General features: G+C 45.7%; 1 protein-coding gene across 1 annotated transcript in view; it reads right to left on the bottom strand.

Moving 5' to 3' along the window:
* LOC138644346 (acyl-coenzyme A thioesterase 1-like) overlaps positions 1 to 26764 on the bottom strand; it is a 33251-nt gene extending 6487 nt beyond the window's left edge. The window contains exons 1-2 of the mRNA XM_069732623.1: positions 26155 to 26764; positions 25310 to 25512 (exon numbers count right to left, since the gene is read on the bottom strand). Coding sequence (XP_069588724.1) covers positions 25310 to 25512; positions 26155 to 26671 — 720 coding nt within the window. The 5' untranslated portion in view covers positions 26672 to 26764. The remainder of the gene's footprint in view (positions 1 to 25309; positions 25513 to 26154) is intronic.
* Positions 26765 to 27415: the final 651 nt, after the last annotated feature.

Raw genomic sequence — 27415 nt, 5'->3', positions numbered from 1 at the left:
GGGGTATCAGCATATTCAGGAGAAATTGCTCACCAACTTTAGTGGATTGTTTTCTCCTTTTACCCTTGTGAAAATAAACAAATTGTTGCCGAATGATCATTTTTGTGACTAAAAATTTAAATGTTCATTTTTTCCTTCCACATTGCCTTAGCTCCTGTGAAGCACCCGAAGGGTTAATAAACTTCTTGAATGTGGTTTTGAGTACCTTGAGGGGTGCAGTTTTTGGAATGGTGTCACTTTTGGGTATTTTCTGTTATATAGACCCCTCAAAGTGACTTCCAAGTGTGAGGTGGTCCCTAAAAAAAAAAAAAAAAAAAAGATTCCCTAAATTTTATTGAAAAAATGAAAAATCACAGGTCAACTTTTAACCCTTATAACTTCCTGCCCAAAGAATATTTTGGTTCCAAAATTGTGGTGATGTATAGTACACATGTGGGAAATGTTATTTATGAACTAATTTTTGTGACATATCTGATTTAAGGGCATAAAAATTCAAAGTTCAAAAATTGCTAAATTTTCAAAATTTTCGCCAAATTTCCATTTTTTTTCACAAATAACCATAAGTCATATCAAAGAAATTTTACCACTATCATAAAGTACAATATGTCACGAGAAAACAATCTCAGAATCACTAGGATACGTTGAAGCGTCTCAGAGTTATGACCGCAAAGTGACAGTGGTCAGAATTGAAAAAAAAAATGGCCTGGTCAGGAAGTTGAAAACAGGCTTCGGGGTGAAGGGGTTAAGAACTCTTAACTGCCGCCATTAAAAGGCGCATCGGCGGTCGTTAAGGGGTTAAAATATCCATGACACCATATGGCGGGATTCACATACCGTATTTTTCGGATTATAAGACACTCCGGATTATAAGACACACCCCAAATTTTGAGGAGAAAAACAAGATTTTTTTTTTTTTTTTTAAATGGTGGTGCTTCTTACAGTCATGGCCAAAAGTATTGACACCCCTACAATTCTGTCAGATAATATTCAGTTTCTTCCTGAAAATGATTGCAAACACAAATTATTTGGTATTATTATCTTCATTTAATTTGTCTTAAATGAAAAAACACAAAAAAAATTGTTCCAAAGCCATATTGGATATAATTCCACACCAAACATAAAAAAGGGGGTGGACAAAAGTATTGGCACTGTTCGAAAAATCATGTGATGCTTCTCTAATTTGTGTAATAACAGCACCTGTAACTTACCTGTGGCACCTAACAGGTGTTGGTAATAACTAAATCACACTTGCAGCCAGTTGACATGGATTAAAGTTGACACAACCGCTGTCCTGTGTCCTTGTGTGTACCACATTGAGCATGGAGAAAAGAAAGAAGATCAAAGAACTGTCTGAGGACTTGAGAAACCAAATTGTCAGGAAGCATGAGCAATCTCAAGGCTACAAGTCCATCTCCAAAGAGCTGAATGTTCCTGTGCCTACCGTGCGCAGTGTCATCAAGAAGTTTAAAGCCCATGGCACTGTGGCTAACCTCCCTAGATGTGGACGGAAAAGAAAAATTGACAAGAAATTTCAATGCAAGATTGTGCGGATGTTGGATAAAGAACCTCGACTAACATCCAAACAAGTTCAAGCTGCCCTGCAGTCCGAGGGTATAACAGTGTCAACCCGTACTATCCGTCGGCGTCTGAATGAAAAGCGTCTGAATGGTAGGAGACCCAGGAAGACCCCACTTCTTACCCCGAGACATAAAAAAGCCAGGCTGGAGTTTGCCAAAACTTACCTGAAAAAGCCTAAAACGTTTGGGAAGAATGTTCTCTGGTCAGATGAAACAAAAGTAGAGCTTTTTGGGCAAAGGCATCAACATAGAGTTTACAGGAGAAAAAAAAAAGAGGCATTCAAAGAAAAGAACACAGTCCCTACAGTCAAACATGGCGGAGGTTCCCTGATGTTTTGGGGTTGCTTTGCTGCCTCTGGTACTGGACTGCTTGACCGTGTGCATGGCATTATGAAGTCTGAAGACTACCAACAAATTTTGCAGCATAATGTAGGGCCCAGTGTGAGAAAGCTGGGTCTCCCTCAGAGGTCATGGGTCTTCCAGCAGGACAATGACCCAAAACACACTTCAAAAATCACTAGAAAATGGTTTGAGAGAAAGCACTGGAGACTTCTAAGGTGGCCAGCAATGAGTCCAGACCTGAATCCCATAGAACACATGTGGAAAGATATAAAAATGGCAGAAGGCACCCTTCAAATATCAGGGACCTGGAGCAGTTTGCCAAAGAAGAATGGTCTAAAATTCCAGCAGAGCATTGTAAGAAACTCATTGATGGTTACCGAAAGCGGTTGGTCGCAGTTATTTTGGCTAAAGGTTGTGCAAACAAGTATTAGGTTGAGGGTGCCAATACTTTCGTCTGGCCCATTTTTGGAGTTTTGTGTGAAATGATCAATGTTTTGCTTTTTGCTTCATTCTCTTTTGTGTTTTTTCATTCAAGACAAATTAACTGAAGATAATAATACCAAATAATTTGTGTTTGCAATCATTTTCAGGAAGAAACTGAGTATTATCTGACAGAATTGCAGGGGTGTCAATACTTTTGGCCATGACTGTATAACCATGCGTCTTATTGCTTACCGGGGGTGGTGGCTGCAGTGAAGCCGGGACCCAGGGTCGTTGCTGGAGGCAGGAGTGGGGTGATGCTGTAGGCCACAGGCTGGGATGAGGGGGTGTTCCGATGTGCGGCGCGCCACTTCGGGTGTCCGGTTATGCTGCTGGTGTCCGATACTGCTGCTTGTGCCCTGCGGTGCAGCGGGGGTCTCCTGTGGCTGTCTCCGGTGCTGTGGGGGGCTCTGCCGACATTTTGTGAAAAGGCCAGAGCCCCCCTCAGTTCCATGGTTTCCTGTGCAGTGGGCTCCCGGGAAAATGGCCGCTGGAGTCCACCCCCTCATCTTGGTGCCGAGATCTCCATCTGCACATGCACCGCCCCCCCAGCAACCATTTTCCTGGAGTCAACTGCACAGGAAACCATGGAACTGCGGGGGGCTCTGGCCTTTCACAAAATGTAGGCAGAGCCCACCACAGACAGCCGCAGCACCGCCGGCATCCCACAGCGCCGGTCACACGTAGCACCACCGGACACCCCTTCATCCCAGCCTGCGGCCTGCAGAAACGGTACTGGTAAGGTATATCCGCATTATAAGAAGCACCCCCATTTCCCCCCCTCCCAAATTTAGGGGAAAAAAGTGCATCTTATAATCCGAAAAATGTGGTATTCTGTTGCGATACATTTTAACTTCTTCAGCCCAGAACAACTTTTCCTTAACTGTATTGTTTTCCCTGGATATAACTGGTTAAGGAGCCCTGGAGACTGGACCTCAGTGATCAGCCTCTCAATAGGTCTCATGGAATTAACCCAATAAATAGGTTTGTTTTGTGAAAAAAACGCAAATTTGGCGAAAATGTTCGCAATTTTCAAACTTTTAGTTGTCTTATATCCTTAAATCAGAGTCATATCGCACAAAATAGTTAATAGATAACATTTTCCACATATCTACTTTACATTAGTACAATTATTTTAACCCCTTTACTCCCAAGGGTGGTTTGCATGTCAATGACCAGGCCAATTTTTACAATTCTGGCCACTGTCCCTTTATGAGGTTATAACTCTGGAACGCTTCAACGGATCCCACTGATTCTGAGATTGTTTTCTCGTGACATATTATAATTCATGATAGTGGTAAGATTTCTTTGATATTACCTGCATTTATATGTGAAAAAAACAGAAATTTGGCGAAAATTTTGAAAATTTCGCAATTTTCCAACTTTGAATTTTTATGCAAATAAATGACAGAAATGTGTCACACAAAATACTTAATAAGTAACATTTCCCACATGTCTACTTTACATCAGCACAATTTTGGAACCAAAATTTTTTTTTGTTAGGGAGTTATAAGGGTTAAAAGTTGACCAGCAATTTCTCATTTTTACAACACCATTTTTTTTTAGGGACCACATCTCATTTGAAGTCATTTTGAGGGGTCTATATGATAGAAAATAACCAAGTATGACACCATTCTAAAAACTGCACCCCTCAAGGTGCTCAAAACCACATTCAAGAAGTTTATTAACCCTTCAGGTGTTTACAGGAATTTTTAGAATGTTTAAATAAAAATGAACATTTAACTTTTTTTCACAAAAAATTAATTCAGCTCCAATTTGTTTTATTTTACCAAGGGTAACAGGAGAAAATGGATCCCAAAGGTTGTTGTACAATTTGTCCTGAGTACGCCGATACCCCACATGTGGGGGTAAACCACTGTTTGGGGTGCATGGCAGAGCTCGGAAGCGAAGGAGCGCCATTTGACTTTTCAATGCAAAATTGACTGGAATTGAGATGGGACGCCATGTTTCGTTTGGAGAGCCCCTGATGTGCCTAAACATTGAACCCCCCACAAGTGACACCATTTTGGAAAGTAGACCCCCTAAGGAACTCATCTAGGTGTGTTGTGAGAGCTTTGAACCCCCAAGTGTTTCACTACAGTTTATAACGCAGAGCCGTGAAAAGAAAAAATCTTTTTTTTCCCCACAAAAATTATTTTTTAGCCCCCAGTTTTGTATTTTCCCAAGGTTAACAGGAGAAATAGGATCCCAAAAGTTGTCCAATTTGTCCTGAGTACACTGATACCCCATATGTTGGGGTAAACCCCTGTGTGGGCACATGGGAGAGCTCGGAAGGGAAGGAGCACTGTTTTACTTTTTCAACGCAGACGCAGAATTAGCTGGAATTGAGATCGGACGCCATATCACGTTTGGAGAGCCCCTGATGTGCCTAAACAGTGGAAACCCCCCAATTATAACTGAAACCCTAATCCAAACACACCCCTAACCCTAATCTCAACGGTAACCCTAAACACACCCCTAACCCTAATCCCATCCCTATCCCCAACCGTAAATGTAATCCAAAACCCTAACTTTAGCCCCAACCCTAACGTTAGTCCCGACCCTAACCCTAACTTTAGCCCCAACCCTAACTGTAGCCTTAACCCTAGCCCCAACCCTAACCCTAACGGGAAAATGGACATAAATACATTTTTTTTTAAATTTTTAATTTTTCCCTAACTAAGGGGGTGATGAAGGGGGGTTTGATTTACTTTTATAGCGGGTTATTTAGCGGATGTTTATGATTGGCAGCAGTCACACACTGAAAGACGCTTTTTATTGCAAAAAATATTTTTTGCGTTACCACATTTTGAGAGCTATAATCTTTCCATATTTGAGTCCACAGAGTCATGTGAGGTCTTGTTTTTTGCGGGACGAGTTGACGTTTTTATTGGTAACATTTTCGGGCGCGTGACAATTTTTGATCGCTTTTTATTCCGATTTTTGTGAGGCAGAATGACCAAAAACCAGCTATTCATGAATTTCTTTTGGGGGAGGCGTTTATACCGTTCCGCGTTTGGTAAAATGGATGAAGCAGTTTTAGTCTTCGGGTCAGTCCGATTACAGTAATACCTCATTTTTTTTATGTTTTGGCGCTTTTATACGATAAAAACTATTTTATAGAAAAAACACCAAGGTTACTTACTGGTAGCCGGTTTTTCCGGAACCCATGACGGCACACCTGAGAGAGGGGATCCGCCCAGTCAGGACAGGAAACCCTACTGAAAATAAAAGGGCGGTACCTCTCTGTCGCTTTAGTTGGTTTTCAGAGCATGAGAGGCCCCCCTGGTTAGTACACATGGCAATCCAACACCACATCATATTAACTAAAAAAGCACCCAAACCAATAGTGCACACCGAAAAGGTGATAAGGGGGGGGAATATACGGGTGCCGTCATGGGTTCCGGAAAAACCGGCTACCAGTAAGTAACCTTGGAGTTTTCCCTTCCCCCATGACAGCACACCTGTGAGACTTTTGTAGAATGAAACCTTAGGGAGGGACCACCGCTTGGAGTACCCTTCTACCAAAGGTTAGGTCAGCAGAGGAAGAAAGATCTAGCCGGTAGTGCTTGAAAAAAGTTGAGGGTGAGGACCAGGTAGCAGCCTTGCAAATTTGATCAATTGATATCTCAGCCTTCTCTGCCCAGGAGGTAGCCACGGCTCTGGTCGAGTGAGCCTTGATGCCTTCAGGAACCGGAGTGCCACCCGCAGAGTAGGATAAACTAATGGCCTCCCTAATCCATCTAGCAATAATACTTTTAGCTACCCCACACCCTCTTTTGCTACCCTGAAAGGCTAAGAATAGGGTTTGGTCTTTCCTCCACTGACTAGTCATAGATATGTACTGTAACATAGATATTCTCACATCTAGCATGTGGAACTTTTGTTCCCCTGGATTTTTGGGATTACTACAGAAAGATGGTAAGGTAATCTCTTGACTCCTATGGAACTTTTGAACCACCTTGGGGAGATAAGCCGGGTCTGGTCTTAGAACGATCCTGTCATCAAAAACCTGAGTATAAGGAGGGGATATTGACAGGGCTTGCAAATCACTTACCCTACGTGCCGATGTTAAGGCTACTAGAAGAACTGTTTTGAGGGTAAGTAACTTAGGTGATAACTCCTGTAAGGGCTCAAAAGGGTGTTTAGTTAGAGCTTCTAAGACCAAATTTAGATCCCAAGGAGGGATTTTTGGGATAACGACCGGCCGAGATCTACTGCAAGATTTTATGAATCGTGAAACCCATCTATTGGAGGCAAGATTACAGTTATATAGTGCCCCCAAGGCTGAAACCTGGACTTTAAGGGTGCTGGTTGCTAACCCAAGATGTAATCCTGCTTGTAGAAATTCAAGGATAGGACCCACTGGAGCCACCTCCCCCAATGGTTCACCCAGGAAGTCAAGAAATTTTTTCCATGTCCTACCATAGATTCTAAAAGTTATGGGTTTTCTGCTTTTCAACAGGGTGGAGATTAAACCTGGTGAGAATCCATGGCGACTTAGTAACGCCCTCTCAAATTCCAGGCTGCCAGATGGAAGCCCTTCACTTGAGAGTGGGTTACTGGGCCCTGGGTTAGTAGGTCCGGAATTTCTGGCAAAATCCATGGATCTGTTACCGACATCTGTCTTAGAAGGGAGAACCATGGTCTCCTTGGCCAAAATGGAGCTATGAGGATAATCTTCGCCTGATCCTCTCTGATTTTCCGGATCACAGCTGGGATCATCACTATCGGGGGGAATGCGTAGGCCAGAGAAAACTTCCAAGGTATTAGTAGGGCATGCGAAGGGATGTTCTCTTGGATTCAAGGAGCAGAATTTTCTGACTTTTTTGTTGTGTGAGTTGGCAAACAAGTCTATTTCTGGTGAGCCCCAGGCTTGGACTATTTGTTGAAATATCTGGGGGTTTAAGGACCATTCCCCCTGTCTTAAGCCTCTGCGACTCAGGAAGTCTGCTTGAGTGTTTTCTATGCCTCTGATGTGTAGTGCCGACAGAGATAACAGGTGTTGTTCTGCTAACTGGAATAGTAGTTTTGATGCATTCATGAGGCCTTTGGACCTCGTCCCCCCCTGATGATTGACATATGCCACCACTGCTCGATTGTCTGTTAGGATTCGAGTATGGCGACCCTGGAGTAAAGGGAGAAAATGTCTTACGGCTTTCTCCACTGCCCATAGCTCTTTTTCGTTTGATCCATAGTTTTTTTCTCGTATGGACCAGGTACCTTGTACAGAGTGAGATCTCAGATGAGCTCCCCAACCTGTACCGCTTGCGTCGGTCGTGATGATGTCTTTGACCGGATTTTTCCACCGGACCCCCATTGTCAGGTGGTGTTCTACAGTCCACCAAGCTAGGGAATCCCTTACGCTCAGGGAGAGACATAGATTTCCTTCTAAATGCCCTCTTAATAGTTTTTGAGCTGAGAGAACTTCCCACTGTAGTTGTCTTAGGTGGAATTGTGCTCAATCTACTGCCGGAATACACGATGTTAACGAGCCTAGAAGGGACATCGCCTTTCTGAGAGTCATTGCGGGTTGACGTATTGCTGTACTGGCCAGGTTTATTATCTTGTCCACTTTGTTTTGTGGAAGGAGGCAGAGCTGACGCTCGGAGTCCAGTATTAACCCCAGGAAGGACTGTATTTTTACTGGCAGTAGTCTGGATTTGGGGATGTTTATTATCCAACCCAGCTCCATTAGAGTTGATGTTACCACTGATACCTGATGAGTGCAGTGGGACTCTGCCCTCCCTATTACCAGGAAATCGTCCAGTTATGGGACAATTACTACATCCCGGGACCGGAGGTATGACATTACTTCCACCATCACTTTGGTGAAAACTCTGGGGGCTGTAGACAGGCCAAATGGAAGAGCTGTATATTGATAATGCTTTACCTGATTCTGAACATAGAGAGCTACTCAAGCATTTCCGATATTCCTGATGTATTGGTATATGGTAGTAAGCATCCTTTAAGTCTATTACTGCCATGAAGCAGTGTTGGAAGAGAAGTTTTATGGTCGTGTTTATAGACTCCATCTTGAAAGTGTAGTTCTCTATGGATTGGTTGAGCTTCCTTAGATTTATAATAGTTCTCCAAGAACCATCCGGTTTTTGGATCAAGAAGAGGGGGGAGTAAAACCCGTCTCCCTCTTCCTGAACCGGGACTTCCTGAAGAACCTTTTTGTGGACAAGTCCCAAGATCTCGGTTTCTAGGGCAGATTGTTCCTGCTGAGACTTCTGTCGGGGAGTTATTATGAAGTTTCGTCTGGAAGGACAGACAAATTTTATTTTTAGGCCGTCTCTGATGATGTTCGTGACCCAGATACTGGGGGAGATATTTATAAAGGCCGGAAAGAAGAGGGAGAGTCTTCCTCCCACTTCTGGCGTAATGTCATTGGGGGGATTTTTTTGCCAATGTGGAGGGCCCTTTAAACATATAGCCCGATCCTCTTTTATCTCTAAAGTCCCAATTTTTTCTCTCCCCTGGGGGGCGACCTCTATTATATCTTCTCCTCCGAAAAAAGTTTTTTTAGGATCTTTAGGGATGTTGGGAAAACCCTTCTTTTTATCTCCTGCATGTTCCAGAATGTCTTCAAGTTTTTTCCCGAAGAGAAGTTGGCCGTCACAAGGAATAGAACACAGCTTGTGTTTAGATGGCAAATCCCCCGGGCAACCTTTGAGCCAAAGGGCTCTTCTTGCCGCGTTGGACAAGCCTGCTGCTCTTGCTGTTAGTCTTGCGGAATCCGCAGAAGAGTCTGCCAAAAAAGCTGCTGCTCCTTGCACTAAAAATATATTTTCAAGGATGTCAGTTCTGGGTACTTTGGTTCTTAGCTGATCCTCTATTTGTTGTAGCCAGACTATTAGAGCACGGGCCGTACATGTTCCAGCAATTGCCGGCTTTAGGCCCCCCGCTGAGGCTTCCCAGATGTGTCTCAAAAAACCATCTGCTTTTTTATCAAGCGGGTCCTTGAGAACACCAGAGTCTTCTAACGGAAGGGATGATCTTTTTAAACATTTGGCTACTGCCCCGTCAATCTTAGGGATCTTCTCCCAGGACTCAGAGTTTTTATCCTCAAAAGGATATCTCCTTTTGGATGAAGAGGGCAAAGAACCCATTTTTTCAGGCTTTTTCCACTCTTTCTCAATTAACGCTTTTATCTTTGCATTAACCGGAAACGTGCGTTTCCTTTTCTCTTCTAGGCCACCAAACATGACATCTTCTAGTGACCTAGGTGTCTTCTCCTCTTTAAGCCCCATTGCAGATCTAACTGCTTTGACCAGTTTATCTACGTCCTCAGTTGGGAAACATGGACAACCTCCTAAATCACTGTCCGAGGAGGAATCTGAAGACTGGACAGAGGCCGAGGAGGTAGAGGGAGGCCGGGATGTTTTATGACTCCCCTGTCTCTGAGAGGCATCTGACTCTGTGGACGCCTTACGGCTTCTCCTTCTTGGTTCGCTAAGGGCCAATTTCAAGGAGTCTTTTATTTCAGCCTGTATTATGGCTTTTAGGCTAGTGGCAAAATTAGGGGTCTCTTCTTGTATAGTTTTATTAATGCAGTCAGCACAGAGATCCTCCTGCCACTGAACTGCAAGCGGGTTTTTACAAAGGGCACACTCTCGGTTCTTTGTTTTAACACCATCTTTCCTGGACCACTAGTGATCAAAACAGACAAAAATGGACCCTGTTACCATAAGGGTGACATTCACGTAGATCACTCACCACTACCGACAATCAAGGGTACCGATTTTGGAGGCTGGACAGATGCACGAGAAGCGTCCCTCCTGGACGCTGACGAATCTTGCCGGACAGGACGACTGCTGTTCCTACCACTTGAGCGGCTGCTCCTGGTATGCTGGTGGCTCGGCAAGGCATCTGGTGAGAGCTCCATTTGCTGCTGCTGCTGTGAAGGCGGCTGCTGCTGCTGCTGCTGCTCCTGTTGTCCTACTTCCATGGTGAAGTTTCTGGACATGAGCGCGTCTTCTGTGGTCTAACCCCCTTTTATAGGGGGACCACTGCACTCCCCGCCTCCTTCAGTGCCCAAAATTAACCCCCTCCCACTCTCTGCCGTGCCGCCGGAGTTCCCTCTCACCGGCCGGCGTTCTCTTCATGGGCGCCGCCATCTTGGATCCGGCGCCCGCCCCCGACGTCACGCAGGCACGCCCATTCCCAGCGTGCCTTGCGCGTGACGTCAGACGAGCGACCCGGAAGCGGCCACCGCACCTGGACGCCGGCAGAGAGGGGAGGGCGGCGTGGCAGCCATGGAAGGGAACCCAGCCCTCTGACCATGCTGCTCAACGCCCGCTCGAACGCAGAGACCCGGGGGATCCTGCGGACGGCGCTTCCAGACCCCCGAACCCGACGCACAGGCGCTGCCTGATTCTTCCACGCCGGGACGGGACCTGGGTAAGTGAAGCACCGTGTTCAGTAAGAGGGTCCCTGTCAGGACAGGAAACCCAACTGAAGCGACAGAGAGGTACCGCCCTTTTATTTTCAGTAGGGTTTCCTGTCCTGACTGGGCGGATCCCCTCTCTAAGGTGTGCCGTCATGGGGGAAGGGAAAATAATTATTTTTGCATAGCTTTATTCTGAGGACTATAACTTTTTTATTTTTTCGCTGCTGATGCTGTATGGCGGCTCGTTTTTTGCGGGACAAGATGACATTTTCAGTGGTACCATGGTTATTTATTTCGGTCTTTTTGATCGCGTGTTATTCCACTTTTTGTTTGGCGGTATGATAAAGCGTTGTTTTTTGCCTCTTTTTTTTTTTACCACGGTCACTAAAGGGGTTAACTAGCGGGACAGTTTTATAGGTGGGATCGTTGCGGAAGTGGCGATACTAAATATGTGTACTTTTATTGTTTTTTTTTTATTTAGATAAAGAAATGTATTTATAGGGACAATATTTTTTTATTTTTTTTTTTGGGGGGGGGGAATTTCTTTGGTAATTTTTTTTTTTTACACATGTGACATTTTTTTTTTTACACTATAACATTGCCCCAGGGGGGAACATCATGTTATAGTGTAAGATCGCTGATCTGACACTTTGCTGTGCAGTGTGTCAGATCAGCGATCTGACATGCACAGCTGCAGGCTTCACAGTGCCTGCTCTGAGCAGGCGCTGTGAAGCCACCTCCCTCCCTGCAGGACCCAGATGCCGCGGCCATCTTGGATCCGGGCCTGCAAGGAGAAGGAGGAGGTAAGAGGGAGGTCTCAGGGAAGCCCGCAGGGAGCCCCCTCCCTGCGCGATGCTTTCCTATACCGCCGGCACACCGCGATTATGTTTGATCGCGGTGTGTCGGGGGTTAATGTGCCGGGAGCGGTCTGTGACCGCTCCTGGCACATTGTGCCGGATGTCAGCTGCGATAGTCAGCTGACACCCGGCCGTGATCGGCCACGCTCCCCCCGTGAACGCGGCCGATCGCTATGACGTACTATTCCGTCGAGGGTCAGATAGGCCCAGGTCATCTTGACGGGATAGTACGTCTAAGGTCAAAGAGGGGGTAAACAATTTTTTTTTTGTTAGGAAGGCATAAGGGTTAAAAGTTGACGAGCGATTTCTCATTTTTACAACAAAATTTGCAAAGCAATTTTTTAGGGACCAACTCACATTTGAAGTGACTTTGAGGTGCAGAAAATACCCAAGTGTGACACCATTCTAAAAACTGCACCTATCAAGGTGCTCAAAACCACATTCATGAAGCTTATTAACCCTTCAAGTGCTTCACAGGAATTTTTGGACCATACAGGCTCGGAAGGGAAGGAGCGCCATTTGAATCTTTTGAATGCAAAGTTTGATGGAATATTTAGAGGACGCCATGTCACGTTTGAAGAGCACCTGATGTGCCTAAACAGTGGAAAGCCCCCACAAATGACACCATTTTGGAAACCAGACCCCTTTGGGACCTTATCTAGATGTGTATTGAGCACCTTGAACCCCCAGGTGCTTCACAGAAGTTTATAACGTTAAACTGTGAAAATAAAAAAGAAAAATCAAAATTTTCCCATTTTAGCTACAAATTTTGTATTTCACAAGATCAAAAGGAGAAAATGGACCACAAAGTTTGTTGTGCAATTTCTCCTGAGTCCACAGATACCCCATATGTGGTCGAAAACTACTTTTGAGGCACAGTGCACTTGTTTGAGGGTGCCAAGTTATATTGACAGAGCCCCTGAGGTGCCAGAACAGCAGAACCCCCCCCCCCCCCCCATAAGTGATCCTCTCAATTAATTCATCTAGGGTGCAGTGATTATAGTTTTAATTAACTGTTTACCGGCGACCGCAAAAAAAAAAAAAGCAAAGTGTAATTCTCTGTCCTCTGATGTGATCGCACATCAGAGGACCGAGAAATAGGGGAATTCGGGGACCTTATTATACTTACCGGTGTCCCAGGGTCCTCCTGCTGCTCCTCCTGGCCGCCGGCATCTTCATGGGAAAGGAAAATGGCGGGCGCATGCGGAGTGCACCCGCCATCTGTTGGCCGGCAGGAGAAGAACAGTTGGGGCTAAAATTAGGGATAGGGCTAGGGTTAGGGTTGGGGCTAAATTTAGGGTTAGGGATGGCGCTAAATTTAGGGTTAGGGTTCTTTCACACTTACGTCGGTACGGGGCCGTCGCAATGCGTCGGCCCGACATACCGACGCACATTGTGAAAATTGTGCACAACGTGGGCAGCGGATGTAGTTTTTCAACGCATCCACTGCCCAATCTATGTCCTGGGGAGGAGGGGGCGGAGTTATGGCCACGCATGCGCGGTCAGAAATGGCGGACGCGACGTACAAAAAAACGTTACATTGAACATTTTTTTGTGCCGATGGTCCGCCAAAACACAACTGATCTAGTGCACGACGGACGCGACGTGTGGCCATCCGTCGCGATCCGTCGGCAATACAAGTCTATGGGCAAAAAACGCATCCTGCGGGCACATTTGCAGGATCCGTTTTTTGTCCAAAACGACAGATTGCGACGGATGCCAAACGCAAGTGTGAAAGTAGCCTTAGGGCTAGGGTTAGGGTTGGGGCTAAAGTTAGGGCTAGGGTTAGGGTTGGAGCTAAAGTTAGGGCTAGGGTTAGGGTTGGGGCTAAATTTAGGGTTAGAGTTGGGATTAGGGTTTGGATTAGGGTTGGTATTAGGGTTGGGATTAGGGTTAGGTTTGGGATTAGGGTTAAGGTTAGGGTTGGGATTAGGGGTGTATTGGGATTAGGGTTAGGTTTGAGGTTAGGGTTGAGATTAGGATTAGGGGTGTGTTGGATTTAGGGTTTTGATTAGGGCTATGGTTAGGGTTGACATTAGGGTTGTTTTGGGGTAAGGGTTGTGATTATCGTTAGGGTTAGTGATTAGGATTATGAATCGGGTTGGGATTAGGGTGTGGGGGTGTGTTGGGGTTAGGGTTGGAGCTAGAATTGGGGGGTTTCCACTGTTTAGGTACATCAGGGGGTCTCCAAACACGACAGCCAATTTTTCCCTCCCTTCTGAGCTCTGCCGTGCGCCCAAACAGTGGTTTACCCCCACATATGGGGCATCAGCGTACTCGGGATAAATTGGACAACAACTTTAGTGGTCCAATTTCTCCTGTTACCCTTGTGAAAATAAAAACTTGGGGGCTACAAAATCTTTTTTGTGGAAAAAAAAAATATTTTTTTATTTTCACGACTCTGCATTATAAACTTCTGTGAAGCACTTGGGCATTCAAAGTTCTCAGCACACATCTAGATAAGTTCCTTGGGGGGTCTAGTTTCCAAAATAGGGTCATTTGTGGGGGGTTACTACTGTTTAGGTACATCAGGGGCTCTGCAAACGCAACATAACGCCCGCAGACCATTCTATCAAAGTCTGCATTCCAAAACGGCGCTCCTTCCGAGCTCTGCCGTGCTCCCAAACAGTGGTTTACCCCCACATATGGGGTACCAGCATACTCAGGACAAATTGGACAACAACTTTTGGGGTCCGATTTCTCTTGTTACCCTTGTGAAAATAAAAACTTGGGGGCTAAAAAATCTTTTTTGTGGAAAAAAAAAAATATTTTTTATTTTCACGACTCTGCATTATAAACTTCTGTGAAGCACTTGGGCATTCAAAGTTCTCAGCACACATCTAGATAAGTTCCTTAAGGGGTCTAGTTTCCAAAATGGTGTCACTTTTGGGGGGTTTCCACTGTTTAGGCACATCAGGGGCTCTCTAAACATGACATGGCGTCCGATCTCAATTCCAGCCAATTCTACATTGAAAAAGTCAAACGGCGCTCCTTCACTTCCAAGTTCTGCGGTGCGCCCAAAAAGTGGTTTACCCCCACATATGGGGTATTGGCGTATTCAGGAGAAATTGCATAACAAAATTTATGGTTAAATTTCTGTTTTTACACATGTGAAAATAAAAAAAAAATGGTTCCGAATTAAAATGTTTGCAAAAAAAAGTTAAATGTTCATTTTTTCCTTCCACATTGTTTCAGTTCCTGTGAAGCACGTAAAGGGTTAATAAACTTCTTGAATGTGGTTTTGAGAACCTTGAGGGGTGTAGTTTTTAGAATGGTGTCACACTTCGTTATTTTCTATCATATAGACCCCTCAAAATGACTTCAAATGTGATGTGGTCCCTAAAAGAAAATGGTGTTGTGAAAATGAGAAATTGCTGGTCAACTTTTAACCCTTATAACTCCCTAACAAAAAAAAATTTTGTTTCCAAAATTGTGCTGATGTAAAGTAGACATGTGGGAAATGTTATTTATTAACTATTTTTCGTGACATATCTCTCTGATTTAAGGGCATAAAAATACAAAGTTTGAAAATTGCTACATTTTAAAAATTTTCGCCATATTTCCGTTTTTTTCAGAAATAATTGCAAGTAATATCGAAGAAATGTTACCACTAACATGAAGTACAATATGTCACGAAAAAACAATCTCAGAATCAGCGGGATCCGTTGAAGCAGTCCAGAGTTATAACCTCATAAAGGGACAGTGGTCAGAGTTGTAAAAATTGGCTCGGTCATTAAGTACCAAATTGGCTCTGTCACTAAGGGGTTAAAGCAAAATATTCGTAAATATATATATACACATTTTTAAGAATATTTTGTTTTAAGATGTGTAAATGACAGAACTGCTGTATGTAAAAGTAAATAACGTATATACTTGAGTATAAGCCGAGATTTTCAGCCCAAAAAAATGGGCTGAAAGTGCCCCTCTCGGCTTATACTCGAGTCATGGAAGGCAGGGGGGGGGGGTGGTATGTTGAGGTCGGCGGGTGAGGGGGAGCGGCAACTGTCAAATACTCACCTGCTCCCGGCGCTCCTGACGCGGTCCCTGCTTGTCCGACGGTCTTCGGGTGCTGCAGCTTCTTCTCTTGTTCGGCGGTCACTGGTACGCTCATTAAAGTAATGAATATGGACTCCACTCCCATAGGGAGCCGCATATTCATTACTGTAATGAGCGGTACCATGTGACCGCTCACTACAGGAAGAAGCTGCCGCTCCCGGAGACGTGGGATATGCAGGGACCACGTGAGGAGCGCCGGGAGCAGGCGAGTATTTCATATTCACCTTTCCGCGTTCCACCGCCGCCCCGTCTTCTGCGTCCTCTGCAGTGACTGTTCAGGTCAGACGACGCGATGACGTATTAGTGTGCGCGCCGCCCTCTGCCTGAACAGTCAGTGCGGAGAGACAGGACGCTGAGGAGCAGTGACGAGAGGGGAGTATGTCATTTTTTTTTTTTAGTGCAGCAGCAGCATTACATGTAGCACAATGCATGGCAAGAACTGCATGGAGCATCTATGGGGCCATAATTGCATGGAGCATTATATGGGGCATCTATGGGGCCATAACTGCATGGAGCATTATATGGGGCATCTATGGGGCCATAAAGAACTGCATGGAGCATTATATGGGGCATCTATGGGGCCATAAAGAACTGCATGGAGCATTATATGGGGCATATTTGTATATGAAGCATCTTATGGGGCATATTTGTATATGGAGCATCTTATGGGGCATATTTGTATATGGAGCATCTTATGGGACATATTTGTATATGGAGCATCTTATGGGGCATATTTGTATATGGAGCATCTTATGGGGCATATTTGTATATGGAGCATCTTATGGGGCATATTTGTATATGGAGGATCTTATGGGGCTATAATGAACTGCATGGAGCATTATATGGGGCTCCTTATTCAATATGGATATTCAAAAACACTTCACCTACTGATGTCTCAATTAATTTTACTTTTATTGGTATCTATTTTTATTTTTGACATTTACCAGTAGCTGCTGCATTTTCCACCCTAGGCTTATACTCGAGTCAAAAAGTTTTCCCAGTTTTTAATTTGCAACATTGGGGGGGGGGGGAGCTTAAACTCGAGTATATACGGTATTATACTCACTCTGTCCCACCACTTTATAGACTGCGCAAGCGCAAATGCCTGCGTAGTCTGAACCCCAGAGTGACGCAGCCCAGAGGAGATCGCGGTATGCGTAAGCACTGAACGCATACCGCGATCTCCGACACAGAAGCAGGGACGTGCCAGGAGGGTGAGTATGCTATATTCACCTGTCCCCCGTTCCACCCCTGCACGCCGCCGTCTTCCGCGTTCTCTGCCTGTGACTTTCAGGTCAGATGGCGTGATGACGCGATTAGTGCGCGCCGGCCTCTGACTGAACAGTCACAGCCAGAGCACCCGAAAGAAAGAGCGGCGCACTGCGGTGGAACGGGGGACAGGTGAATATAGCAAGTGTCGGGGGCCTGAGCCAGTGACGATACCGGCACCTGACCCCCATAGCGCGCCTATGTCCCCGCCTGCTCAGGTCCCTGGCGCCCAGCGACGATAGGAGAGTATGTCTTTTTTTTTTTATATATATATATCGCAGCAGCATACGGAGCATATAATACTATGGAGCATCTTATGGGGTCATCAACCTTTATGGAGCAGCATACAGGGCATATGGAAGGGAGCAGCACATTACAGAATGGGGGCACAGGATGGAAGCACATGACAGGACCGGGGCCCAGGATGGGAGCAGCACAATACCGAATGGGGGTGCAGAATGGGAGCACCACATGACAGAACGGGGGCACAGGATGAGAGCAGCACATGACAGCATGGGGGTGCAGGATGGGAGCAGCACATGACAGCATGGGGGTGCAGGATGGGAGCAGCACATGACAGAATGGGGTGCAGGATGGTAGCAGCACATGACAAAATGGGGGTGCAGGATGGTAGCAGCACATGACAAGATTTTTTTAACCCCTTCATGACCCAGCCTATTTTGACCTTAATGACCTGGCCGTTTTTGCAATTTTGACCAGTGTCCCTTTATGAGGTAATAACTCGGGAACGCTTCAACGGATCCTAGCGGTTCTGAGATTGTTTTTTCGTGACATACTGGGCTTCATGTTAGTGGTAAATTTAGGTCAAATTCTGCGTTTGTGATAAAAACGGAAATTTGGCGAAAATTTTGAAAATTTCGCAATTTTCACATTTTGAATTTTTATACTGTTAAACCAGAGAGTTATGTGACACAAAATAGTTAATAAATAACATTTCCCACATGTATACTTTACATCAGCACAATTTTGGAAACAAATTTTTATTTTGCTAGGAAGTTATAAGGGTTAAAATTTGACCAGCGATTTCTCATTTTTACAACGAAATTTACAAAACCATTTTTTTTTAGGGACCACCTCACATTTGAAGTCAGTTTGAGGGGTCTATATGGCTGAAAATACCCAAAAGTGACACCATTCTATAAACTGCACCCCTCAAGGTGCACAAATCCACATTCAAGAAGTTTATTAACCCTTCAGGTGCTTCACAGCAGCAGAAGCAACATGGAAGGAAAAAATGAACATTTAACTTTTTAGTCACAAAAATGATCTTTTAGCAACAATTTTTTTTATTTTCCCAATGGTAAAAGGAGAAACTGAACCACGAAAGTTGTTGTCCAATTTGTCCTGAGTACGGTGATGCCTCATATGTGGGGGTAAACCACTGTTTGGGCGCACGGCAGGGCTTGGAAGAGAAGGAGCACCATTTGACTTTTTGAATGAAAAATTGGCTCCACTCTTTAGCGGACACCATGTCACGTTTGGAGAGCCCCAATGCGCCTAAAAATTGGAGCTCCCCCACAAGTGACCTCATTTTGGAAACTAGACGCCCCAAGGAACTAATCTAGATGTGTGGTGAGCACTTTGAACCCCCAACTGCTTCACAAATTGATCCGTAAAATGAAAAAGTACTTTTTTTCACAAAAAAATTATTTTTGCCTCAATTTTTTCATTTTCACATGGGCAACAGGATAAAATGGATCCTAAAATTTGTTGGGCAATTTCTCCTGAGTACACCGATACCTCACATGTGGGGGTAAACCACTGTTTGGGCACATGGTAAGGCTCGGAAGGGAAGGAGCGCCATTTGACTTTTTGAATGAAAAATTATCTCCATCGTTAGCGGACACCATGTCGCGTTTGGAGAGCCCCTGTGTGCCTAAACATTGGAGCTCCCCCACAAGTGACCACATTTTGGAAACTGGACCCCCAAAGGAACCTATCTAGATGCCTAGTGAGCACTTTAAACCCTCAGGTGCTTCACAAATTGATCCGTAAAAATGAAAAAGTACTTTTTTTCACAAAAAAATTATTTTTGCCTCAATTTTTTCATTTTCACATGGGCAACAGGATAAAATGGATCCTAAAATTTGTTGGGCAATTTCTCCCGAGTACGCCGATACCTCATATGTGGGGGTAAACCACTGTTTGGGCGCACGGCAGGGCTCGGAAGGGAAGGCACGCCATTTGGCTTTTTAAATGGAAAATTAGCTCCAATCATAAGCGGACACCATGTCACGATTGGAGAGCCCGTGTGCCTAAACATTGGAGATCCCCCACAAATGACCCCATTTTGGAAACTAGACCCCCCAAAGGAACTAATCTAGATGTGTGGTGAGCACTTTGAACCCCCAACTGCTTCACAGAAGTTTATAACGCAGAGCAGTGAAAATAAAAAAAAAAATTTCTCTCAAAAATGATTTTTTAGCCTGCATTTTTTTATTTTCCCAAGGGTAACAGGAGAAATATGACCCCAAAAGTTGTTGTCCAGTTTCTCCTGAGTACGCTGATACCCCATATGTGGGGGTAAACCACTGTTTGGGCACATGCCGGGGCTCGGAAGTGAAGTAGTGACGTTTTGAAATGCAGACTTTGATGGAATGCTCTGCGGGCGTCACGTTGCGTTTGCAGAGACCCTGATGTGGCTAAACAGTAGAAACCCCCAATAAGTGACCCCATTTTGGAAACTAGACCCCGAAAGGAACTTCTCTAGATGTGTGGTGAGCACTTTGAACCCCCAAGTGCTTCACAGACGTTTACAACGCAGAGCCGTGAAAATAAAAAATCATTTTTCTTTCCTCAAAAATGATGTTTTAGCAAGCAATTTTTTATTTTCACAAGGGTAACTGGAGAAATTAGACCCCAGTAATTGTTGCGCAGTTTGTCCTGAGTACACTGATACTCCATATGTGGGGGGTAAACCACTGTTTGGGCACACGTCGGGGCTCGGAAGTGAGGGAGTACCATTTGACTTTTTGAATACAAGATTGGCTGGAATCAATGGTGGCGCCATGTTGCGTTTGGAGACCCCTGATGTGCCTAAACAGTGGAAACCCCTCAATTCTACCTCCAACACTAACCCCAACACACCCCTAAGCCTAATCCCAAATGTAGCCATAACCCTAATCACAACCCTAATTCCAACCCTAACCCTAAGGCTATGTGTTGCGGATTCGTGAGATTTTTCCACACCATTTCTGAAAAATCCGCGGGTAAAAGGCACTGTGTTTTACCTGCGGATTTACCGCGGATTTACAGTGTTTTTTGTGCGGATTTCACCTGCGGATTCCTATTGAGGAACAGGTGTAAAACGCTGCAGAATCCGCACAAAGAATTGACATGCTGCGGAAAATACAACACAGCGTTCCCGCGCGGTATTTTCCGCACCATGGGCACAGCGGATTTGGTTTTCCATAGGTTTATATGGAATTGTAAAGTTGATGGAAAACTGCTACGAATCCGCAGCGGCCAATCCGCTGCGGATCCGCAGCCAAATCCGCACCGTGTGCACATTGCACATACCTTTAGAATTAGGCTATGTGCACACGCTGCGGAAAACGCTGCAGATCCGCAGCAGTTTCCCATGAGTTTACAGTTCAATGTAAACCTATGGGGGAAAAAAAAAAAAAAAAAAAAAAAAATCGCTGTACACATGCTGCAGAAAAACTGCACGGAAACGCAGCGGTTTACATTCCCGCAGCATGTCACTTCTTTCTGCGGATTCCGCAGCGGTTTTACAACTGCTCCAATAGAAAATCGCAGTTGTAAAACCGCAGTGAAATGCGCAGAAAAACCGCGGTAAATCCGCAGCGGTATAGCATTGCGGATTTTTCAAATCCGCTGCGGAAAAATCCGCAGAGGACCAGAATACGTGTGCACATACCGAAACCCTAACCCTAGTTCTAACCCCAACCTTAGTGGGAAAAAAAAAAATTATTTTATTATTGTCCCTACCTATGGGGGTGACAAAGGGGGGGGTCATTTACTATTTTTTTTATTTTGATCACTGTGATATAACCTATCTCAGTGATCAAAATGCATGGGGGGGGGTGGATCGGAGTGCAGGGGGGTGGGATTGGAGCACGGGGGGAGCGGACAAGAGCACGGGGGGAGCGGACAAGAGCACGGGGGGAGCGGAGCACAGGACGGAGGGGAGCCGGAGCAGTGTACCGGACAGATCGGTGGCTTGGGGGGGGATCTGTGGGGGTTGCAGACCAGTGTTTCCAGCCATGGCCGATGATATTGCAGCATCGGCCATGGCTGGATTGTAATATTTCACCAGTTTTAATAGGTGAAATATTACAAATCGCTCTGATTGGCTGTTGAAAGTGAAACTGCCAATCAGAGCAATCGTAGCCACGGAGGGGGGGGGGGGGGGGGGTGAAGCCACCCCACCTGGGCTGTACTACCACTCCCCCTGTCCCTGCAGATCGGGTGAAATTGGAGTTAACCCTTTCACCCGATCTGCAGGGACGCGATCTTTCTATGACGCCACATAGGCGTCATGGGTCGGATTGGCACCGACTTTCATGACGCCTACGTGGCGTCAAAGGTCGGGAAGGGGTTAAAGAAAAGCACAGTTTTTCCAATGAAGCTAACATTGAATGATTCAGAAATACACACTATACATTGTTAATGTGGTAATTGACTAGTCTAGCTGCAAACGTCTGGTTTGTAATGCAATATCTTCATAGGTGTATAGAAGCCCATTTCCAACAACCATCACTCCAGTGTTCTTACGGCACTTTGTGTTTGCTGTGTAAGAAGGCTAATGGATGGTTAGAATACCCTTGAAAACCCTTGTGCAAGTATGATAGCACATCTGAAGACAGTTTGGCTGATTAGAGAATAGTGATGAGCGAATATACTTGTTACTCGAGATTTCTCAAGGACGCTCGGGGGTCCTCCGAGTATTTTTTAGTGCTCGGAGTTTTAGTTTTTAGCGCCGCAGCTGAATAGTTTACATTTGTTAGCCAGCATAAGTACATGTGGGGATTGCCTGGTTGCTAGGGAAATCTTGAGTAACGAGTATATTTGCTCATCACTAGGTATATCTCATATGCAATTTTTTTTTTCTCAGCCTGCGCAGGGTAATCTTGCCTTGTGCAGGCGTGTACTATGGAGGACAGAGAATGAACTTCAATCCAATATTGCAGCCAGCATGCAGCCAGCGGGTAAGGAAAGGGTGAATCAAACACCCGAAAACTCCACCCATATGACCCAAAACCTGTCCCGCCAAATTCAGGTGACAGGTTCCCTTTAAGAAATGAAGGTCAGTCAGTCCGAAAAATTGGGAAAACTTTGAAAGTGTCCCCAAGTGCAGTGGCAAAAACCATCAAGCACTACAAAGAAACTGGCTCACATGAGGACGGCCCCAGGAAAGGAAGACCAAGAGTCACCTCTGCTTCTGAGGATAAGTTTATCCGAGTCGCCAGCCTCAGAACTCGCAGGTTAACAGCAGCTCAGATTAGAGACCAGGTCAATGCCACACAGAGTTCTAGCAGCAGACACATCTCTACAACAACTGTTAAGAGGAGACATTGTGCAGCAGGCCTTCATGGTTAAATAGCTGCTAGGAAACTACTGCTAAGGACAAGCAACAAGCAGAAGAGACTTGTTTGGGCTAAAGAACACAAGGAATGGACATTAGACCAGTGGAAATCTATGCTTTGGTCTGATGAGTCCAAATTTGAGGTCTTTGGTTCCAATGACTGTGTCTTTGTGCGAGGCAGAAAAGGTGAACGGATGGCCTCTACATGCCTGGTTCCCACCGTGAAGCATGGAGGAGGAGGAGGAGGTGTGACGGTGTGGGGGTGCTTTGCTGGTGACACTGTTGGGAATTTATTCAAAATTGAAGGCATACTGAACCAGCATGGCTACCACAGCATCTTGCAGCGGCATACTATTCCATCCGGTTTGCGTTTAGTTGGACCATCATTTATTTTTCAACAGGACAATGACCCCAAACACACCACTGTTATGAACTGGTGATTCAGAAACACAATGGACCTGGTGGTTAAGAGCACACAAAGTGACCTGATAGTTACTAATAACATAGGACGAGCTCTGAGACGTGGGAACTCTGCTGACCGCAATCCCTAATCCTATCACACCACACTAGAGGTAGCCGTGGAGCGCTCCTGACCAGACCTAGGCGCCTCGGACACAGCCTGAGAAACTAGCTAGCCCTGAAGATAGAAAAATAAGCCTACCTTGCCTCAGAGAAATTCCCCAAAGGAAAAGGCAGGCCCCCACATATAATGACTGTGAGTAAAGATGAAAATACAAACACAGAGATGAAATAGGTTTTAGCAAAGTGAGGCCCGACTTACTGAATAGACCGAGGATAGTAAAGATAGCTTTGCGGTCAGCACAAAAACCTACAAACAACCACGCAGAGGTCGCAAAAAGACCCTCCGTACCGACTAACGGCACGGAGGTGCTCCCTCTGCGTCCCAGAGCTTCCAGCAAGCAAGAAAAACCAATATAGCAAGCTGGACAGAAAAAATAGCAAACAAAAGTAACACAAGCAGAACTTAGCTTATGCGGGGCAGACAGGCCACAAGACGATCCAGGAGAGAGCAAGACCAATACTGGAACATTGACTGGAGGCAAGGAACAAAGAACTAGGTGGAGTTAAATAGAGCAGCACCTAACGACTTAACCTCGTCACCTGAGGAAGGAAACTCAGAAGCCGCAGCCCCACTCACATCCACCAGAGGAAGCTCATAGACAGAACCAGCCGAAGTACCACTCATGACCACAGGAGGCAGCTCGACCACAGAATTCACAACACACCTCCAGGCTGTGTAAGGGCTATTTGACCAAGAGGAGTGTGATGGGGTGCTACGCCAGATGACCTGGCCTCCACAGTCACCAGACCTAAACCCAATCGAGATGGTTTGGGGTGAGCTGGACCGCAGAGTGAAGGCAAAAGGGCCAACAAGTGCTAAGCATCTCTGGGAACTCCTTCAAGATTGTTGGAAGACCATTCCCGGTGACTACCTCTTGAAGCTCATATGTGTGTAATATATATATATATATATATATATATATATATATATATATATATATATATATATATATATATATATATATATATGTATATGTGTGTGTGTCATGTATTTAATTAACAAATGATTCTTTTTTGGGGGGAAAAAACGGCGCAATTTTTCCAACCAGAGAGGGAAAGGCTGCTGTCACACACTAAGATATGCTTTTTATTGCATATAAAATATTTTATCACATCACCATATTTTGAAAGCTACAATTTTTTCATATTTTGGCTGACAGAGTCATGTGAGGTCTGGTTTTTTGCAGGACAAGCGACCGCGACGTCATCTCCGGTCCTTCGCGCAATGCATCCTTGGGAACGGAAGACGCTGCTTGCACCGATGAGAGCTGGGGGCCGTCGGAAGGTAAGTATATCCATATTTTTTATTTTTATATGAATATGTGGGCATTGCTAAGGGTGTCAGCTGTCACCTGCACACGAATGCTGTGGCGTTCAGTGTGAAGCCGTGCCATCACCGAGCCGCAATCGTTCTGCTCTTGGTGTGAACGCAGCTTCCGCAGAGCAGTACTAGTATGGCGCATGTCACGAAGGGGTTAAAACATTTACCATCATTTTCGGACTATAAGACATACATTTCCCCCCTAAATTTGGGAGGAAAATGATGTGCGTCATATAGTCCGAATGTAGCTTTTGGGGTGGAGCGGAGTGGCTTCTGCAGGGAGCTTGCGGCGGCACGAGTGGGGCGATGCTACAGGCCCTGGGTGGGAGTATACTGACAATGTAAAGCAAGGGAGGCAGGAGCGGAGTCCCTGCTGTGTACGTGGGATCTCCTGGTGGTCTTCAGGAAAATGCTGCCTTTCTCGAAGCATGTGCAGATTTAGATCTAGGCGCAATAACAAGCCGAGGTTTCAATCTGTGCACGCTCCACTTTACTGAAGACCTCTGAGAGATTAATGTGTGCATATAGACACCATTTTACTGAAGAATGCTGTAAGGTGAATCTGCGCAAGTGCCGCCTGCAGTTAGGACTGCGCCGATGTGAAATATAAAGCAGTTACAAGATTCTGACACCAGGTGCAGCAGAGAGGCCGGAGCACAGCAGAGAACCCTAGGTACCCATTAACCCAGTAGGATAGTGCTTTCATACATTTAGTTTCACACACCTGATCCTGACGACAGGGTCAACAATTTTTCCCTATTTTCCTTCTCTAAAACCCAGGTGCGTCTTATAACCCAATAAATAAGGTAACCCCTGATTTCAGTCGCAGGTACAAGACCCGGCTGCGGTAACACGGCCCACCTGCGGATGCTGCAGCATATAGTTTACTGCTTCTTCGAAGTATTCCAGCTGAAGCTCCTTCATATCTTTAGGTAGATCTTCATAGTTATAGTAAGCCAACGCCAGCGTGGCAAAACCTCTACTCGCCAACAAGCTCGCCTTATATTCCAGGAGGCCTCCACCAGCGCCTGGAACCTCGAGAACTCCTGGAAATGGCCCAGGACCTGTAAACATAACAGAGGACACTACTCAGGTCTGACACTGGTCCACGGCACAAAGCTAATGAGCGAGATTACAGGTTTACAAACCCTGTCCACAAGAGGACATGACAGACGGGGCCAGAGTACCTACAATAGGAAACGTTCCCTCTACAGAACCCGAGACTACTGCTCTCTATGGATGGCATGTAATGGGGATGTGGGGGCTACGGCCATGTTGGGTCACTACGGCTACACACCACGGGAGGACGATGGTTCTACAATACGCCGCAGTGTTACATCGGTTTATACAGTGACCTCAGGTGCAAGATCCCTAGGAAGAGTTATTATTATTATTATTAATAAAACATTTGTTTTCAAATTAATAAATTATTTTTATTTCTACAGTAAATGCTGAAAAGAAAAATATAATCAAATTTTCATTTCATTTTCTTCTATTCTTTATCTTCCAAATTCTTTGAGTAAAAAAATAAATAAATAAATTAGAAGCTTGTACAGACAACAAAATGGCAATAAAATAATAAATGACAGCTGGTGATAGAACTATGGGGTAAAAACAGTGACGAGAAACTAGGAAAGGAAGAGGGGCCGGGTGCGACCGCGTCCCCCAAGGGCATAGCCTGGAGGCCACCAGGGCTGCTCACTCACCGGGCGGCAGGAAGAGGCTCCCCCGCACACGGCCCTCCCGCAGCGGCTCCCGCCTCACCCCTTCCCCCATGAAGCTCCTCTCCTGAGCGGCCTCCGCCAGCAGCAGAGCCCCGGGGGCGCCGTGTCCCGGGTGCAGGGAGAAGCGCAGGCGCAGCGGGCTCCGCACGTCCTTCTTCACCAGCCTCCGGAAAGGAGTCCGGGACCGCAGCGACCACAGCGGCCCCTCCGGCTCCACCCCGGTGTAGCTGCCGCCGTCCAGCGCCGGGCTCCGGCTCACATCCAGCTCCCCGCCGCTGTCCGCTCGGTAGTGAGCCGCGGAGGTGAACAGCTCCCCGCCGTCATCGCTCAGAGCGGTGCGGAGAGTCACGTCCTGCCCGGGGCTCAGCCCGCGGCCCAGGAGCTGCAGAGGCCGGTCATAGAGGCAGCGGCCCGGGGACACGAGCAGCGACACGGCGGACATGGCGCGGCTGCACCGGGGGACCGAGGGCAACGTCCTGTGGAGCCGGGAGAGCAGCATGGCGGCCTCCTGAGCCTGTGCTCCGCGGTCATGAGATAGGAGGCGGTTACTGCACACACTGACACATGGCGGCCTCCTGAGTCTGCGCCGAGTGTGCTCCACATAATGGAGCTCATGCTGCAGGAGGCGGTCACTTAAAGGGAACCTAGTAAGTAAATAACTTGGCACTCAACTTGGTGAATAGTGGTAATCAAGAAAATAGAAAATTTTATTACTTAGGATAGCAGTCCAGCAGATATTAAGACGTTTCGGTCTAACATTAAGACCTTCTTCAGTAAACTGCACAAGTATGTGACAGAATATGACACATTACAATGTTGAAAACAACAATTGCACAAAATACAAGGTAAATCTCATAATCAAAATGTGAACATAACATGTGATAGGAGGGAAGGGGAGAGAGGTAGGGAAGTCATAATTTTTACATACCCGACTGCTAAGATGGATGTATATAGGCGGTACTTTATGTGTATGACTGAATGGTCCTATAATGGATCCAATAGGACCTAAATAATGGCGGTAGATAGCCTGGAATAGTAAAGCTTCAAATGAGGAACATGCCGTAAAAGTACCTAGATTATTTGAAAAAGGGTACTAACCAAATAGAAGGATGCGACTACCCCAGCGGATCAAACGGTTTTTTAGGCCAGCGGAGAAGACGACAACCACAAAGAAGAAGAGGACAAGGAGGAGTCAACGAAAGAAGAGACGCGGACTTCTACAGGGTGACCCGGTCCCAGGTAA

The sequence above is a fragment of the Ranitomeya imitator genome, chromosome 1 (genome assembly GCF_032444005.1).
Source record: "Ranitomeya imitator isolate aRanImi1 chromosome 1, aRanImi1.pri, whole genome shotgun sequence".
Lineage (NCBI taxonomy): Eukaryota > Metazoa > Chordata > Amphibia > Anura > Dendrobatidae > Ranitomeya > Ranitomeya imitator.
The sequence above is the reverse complement of the archived record's forward strand: the minus strand, read 5'-3'. Positions and strand labels throughout refer to the sequence as shown.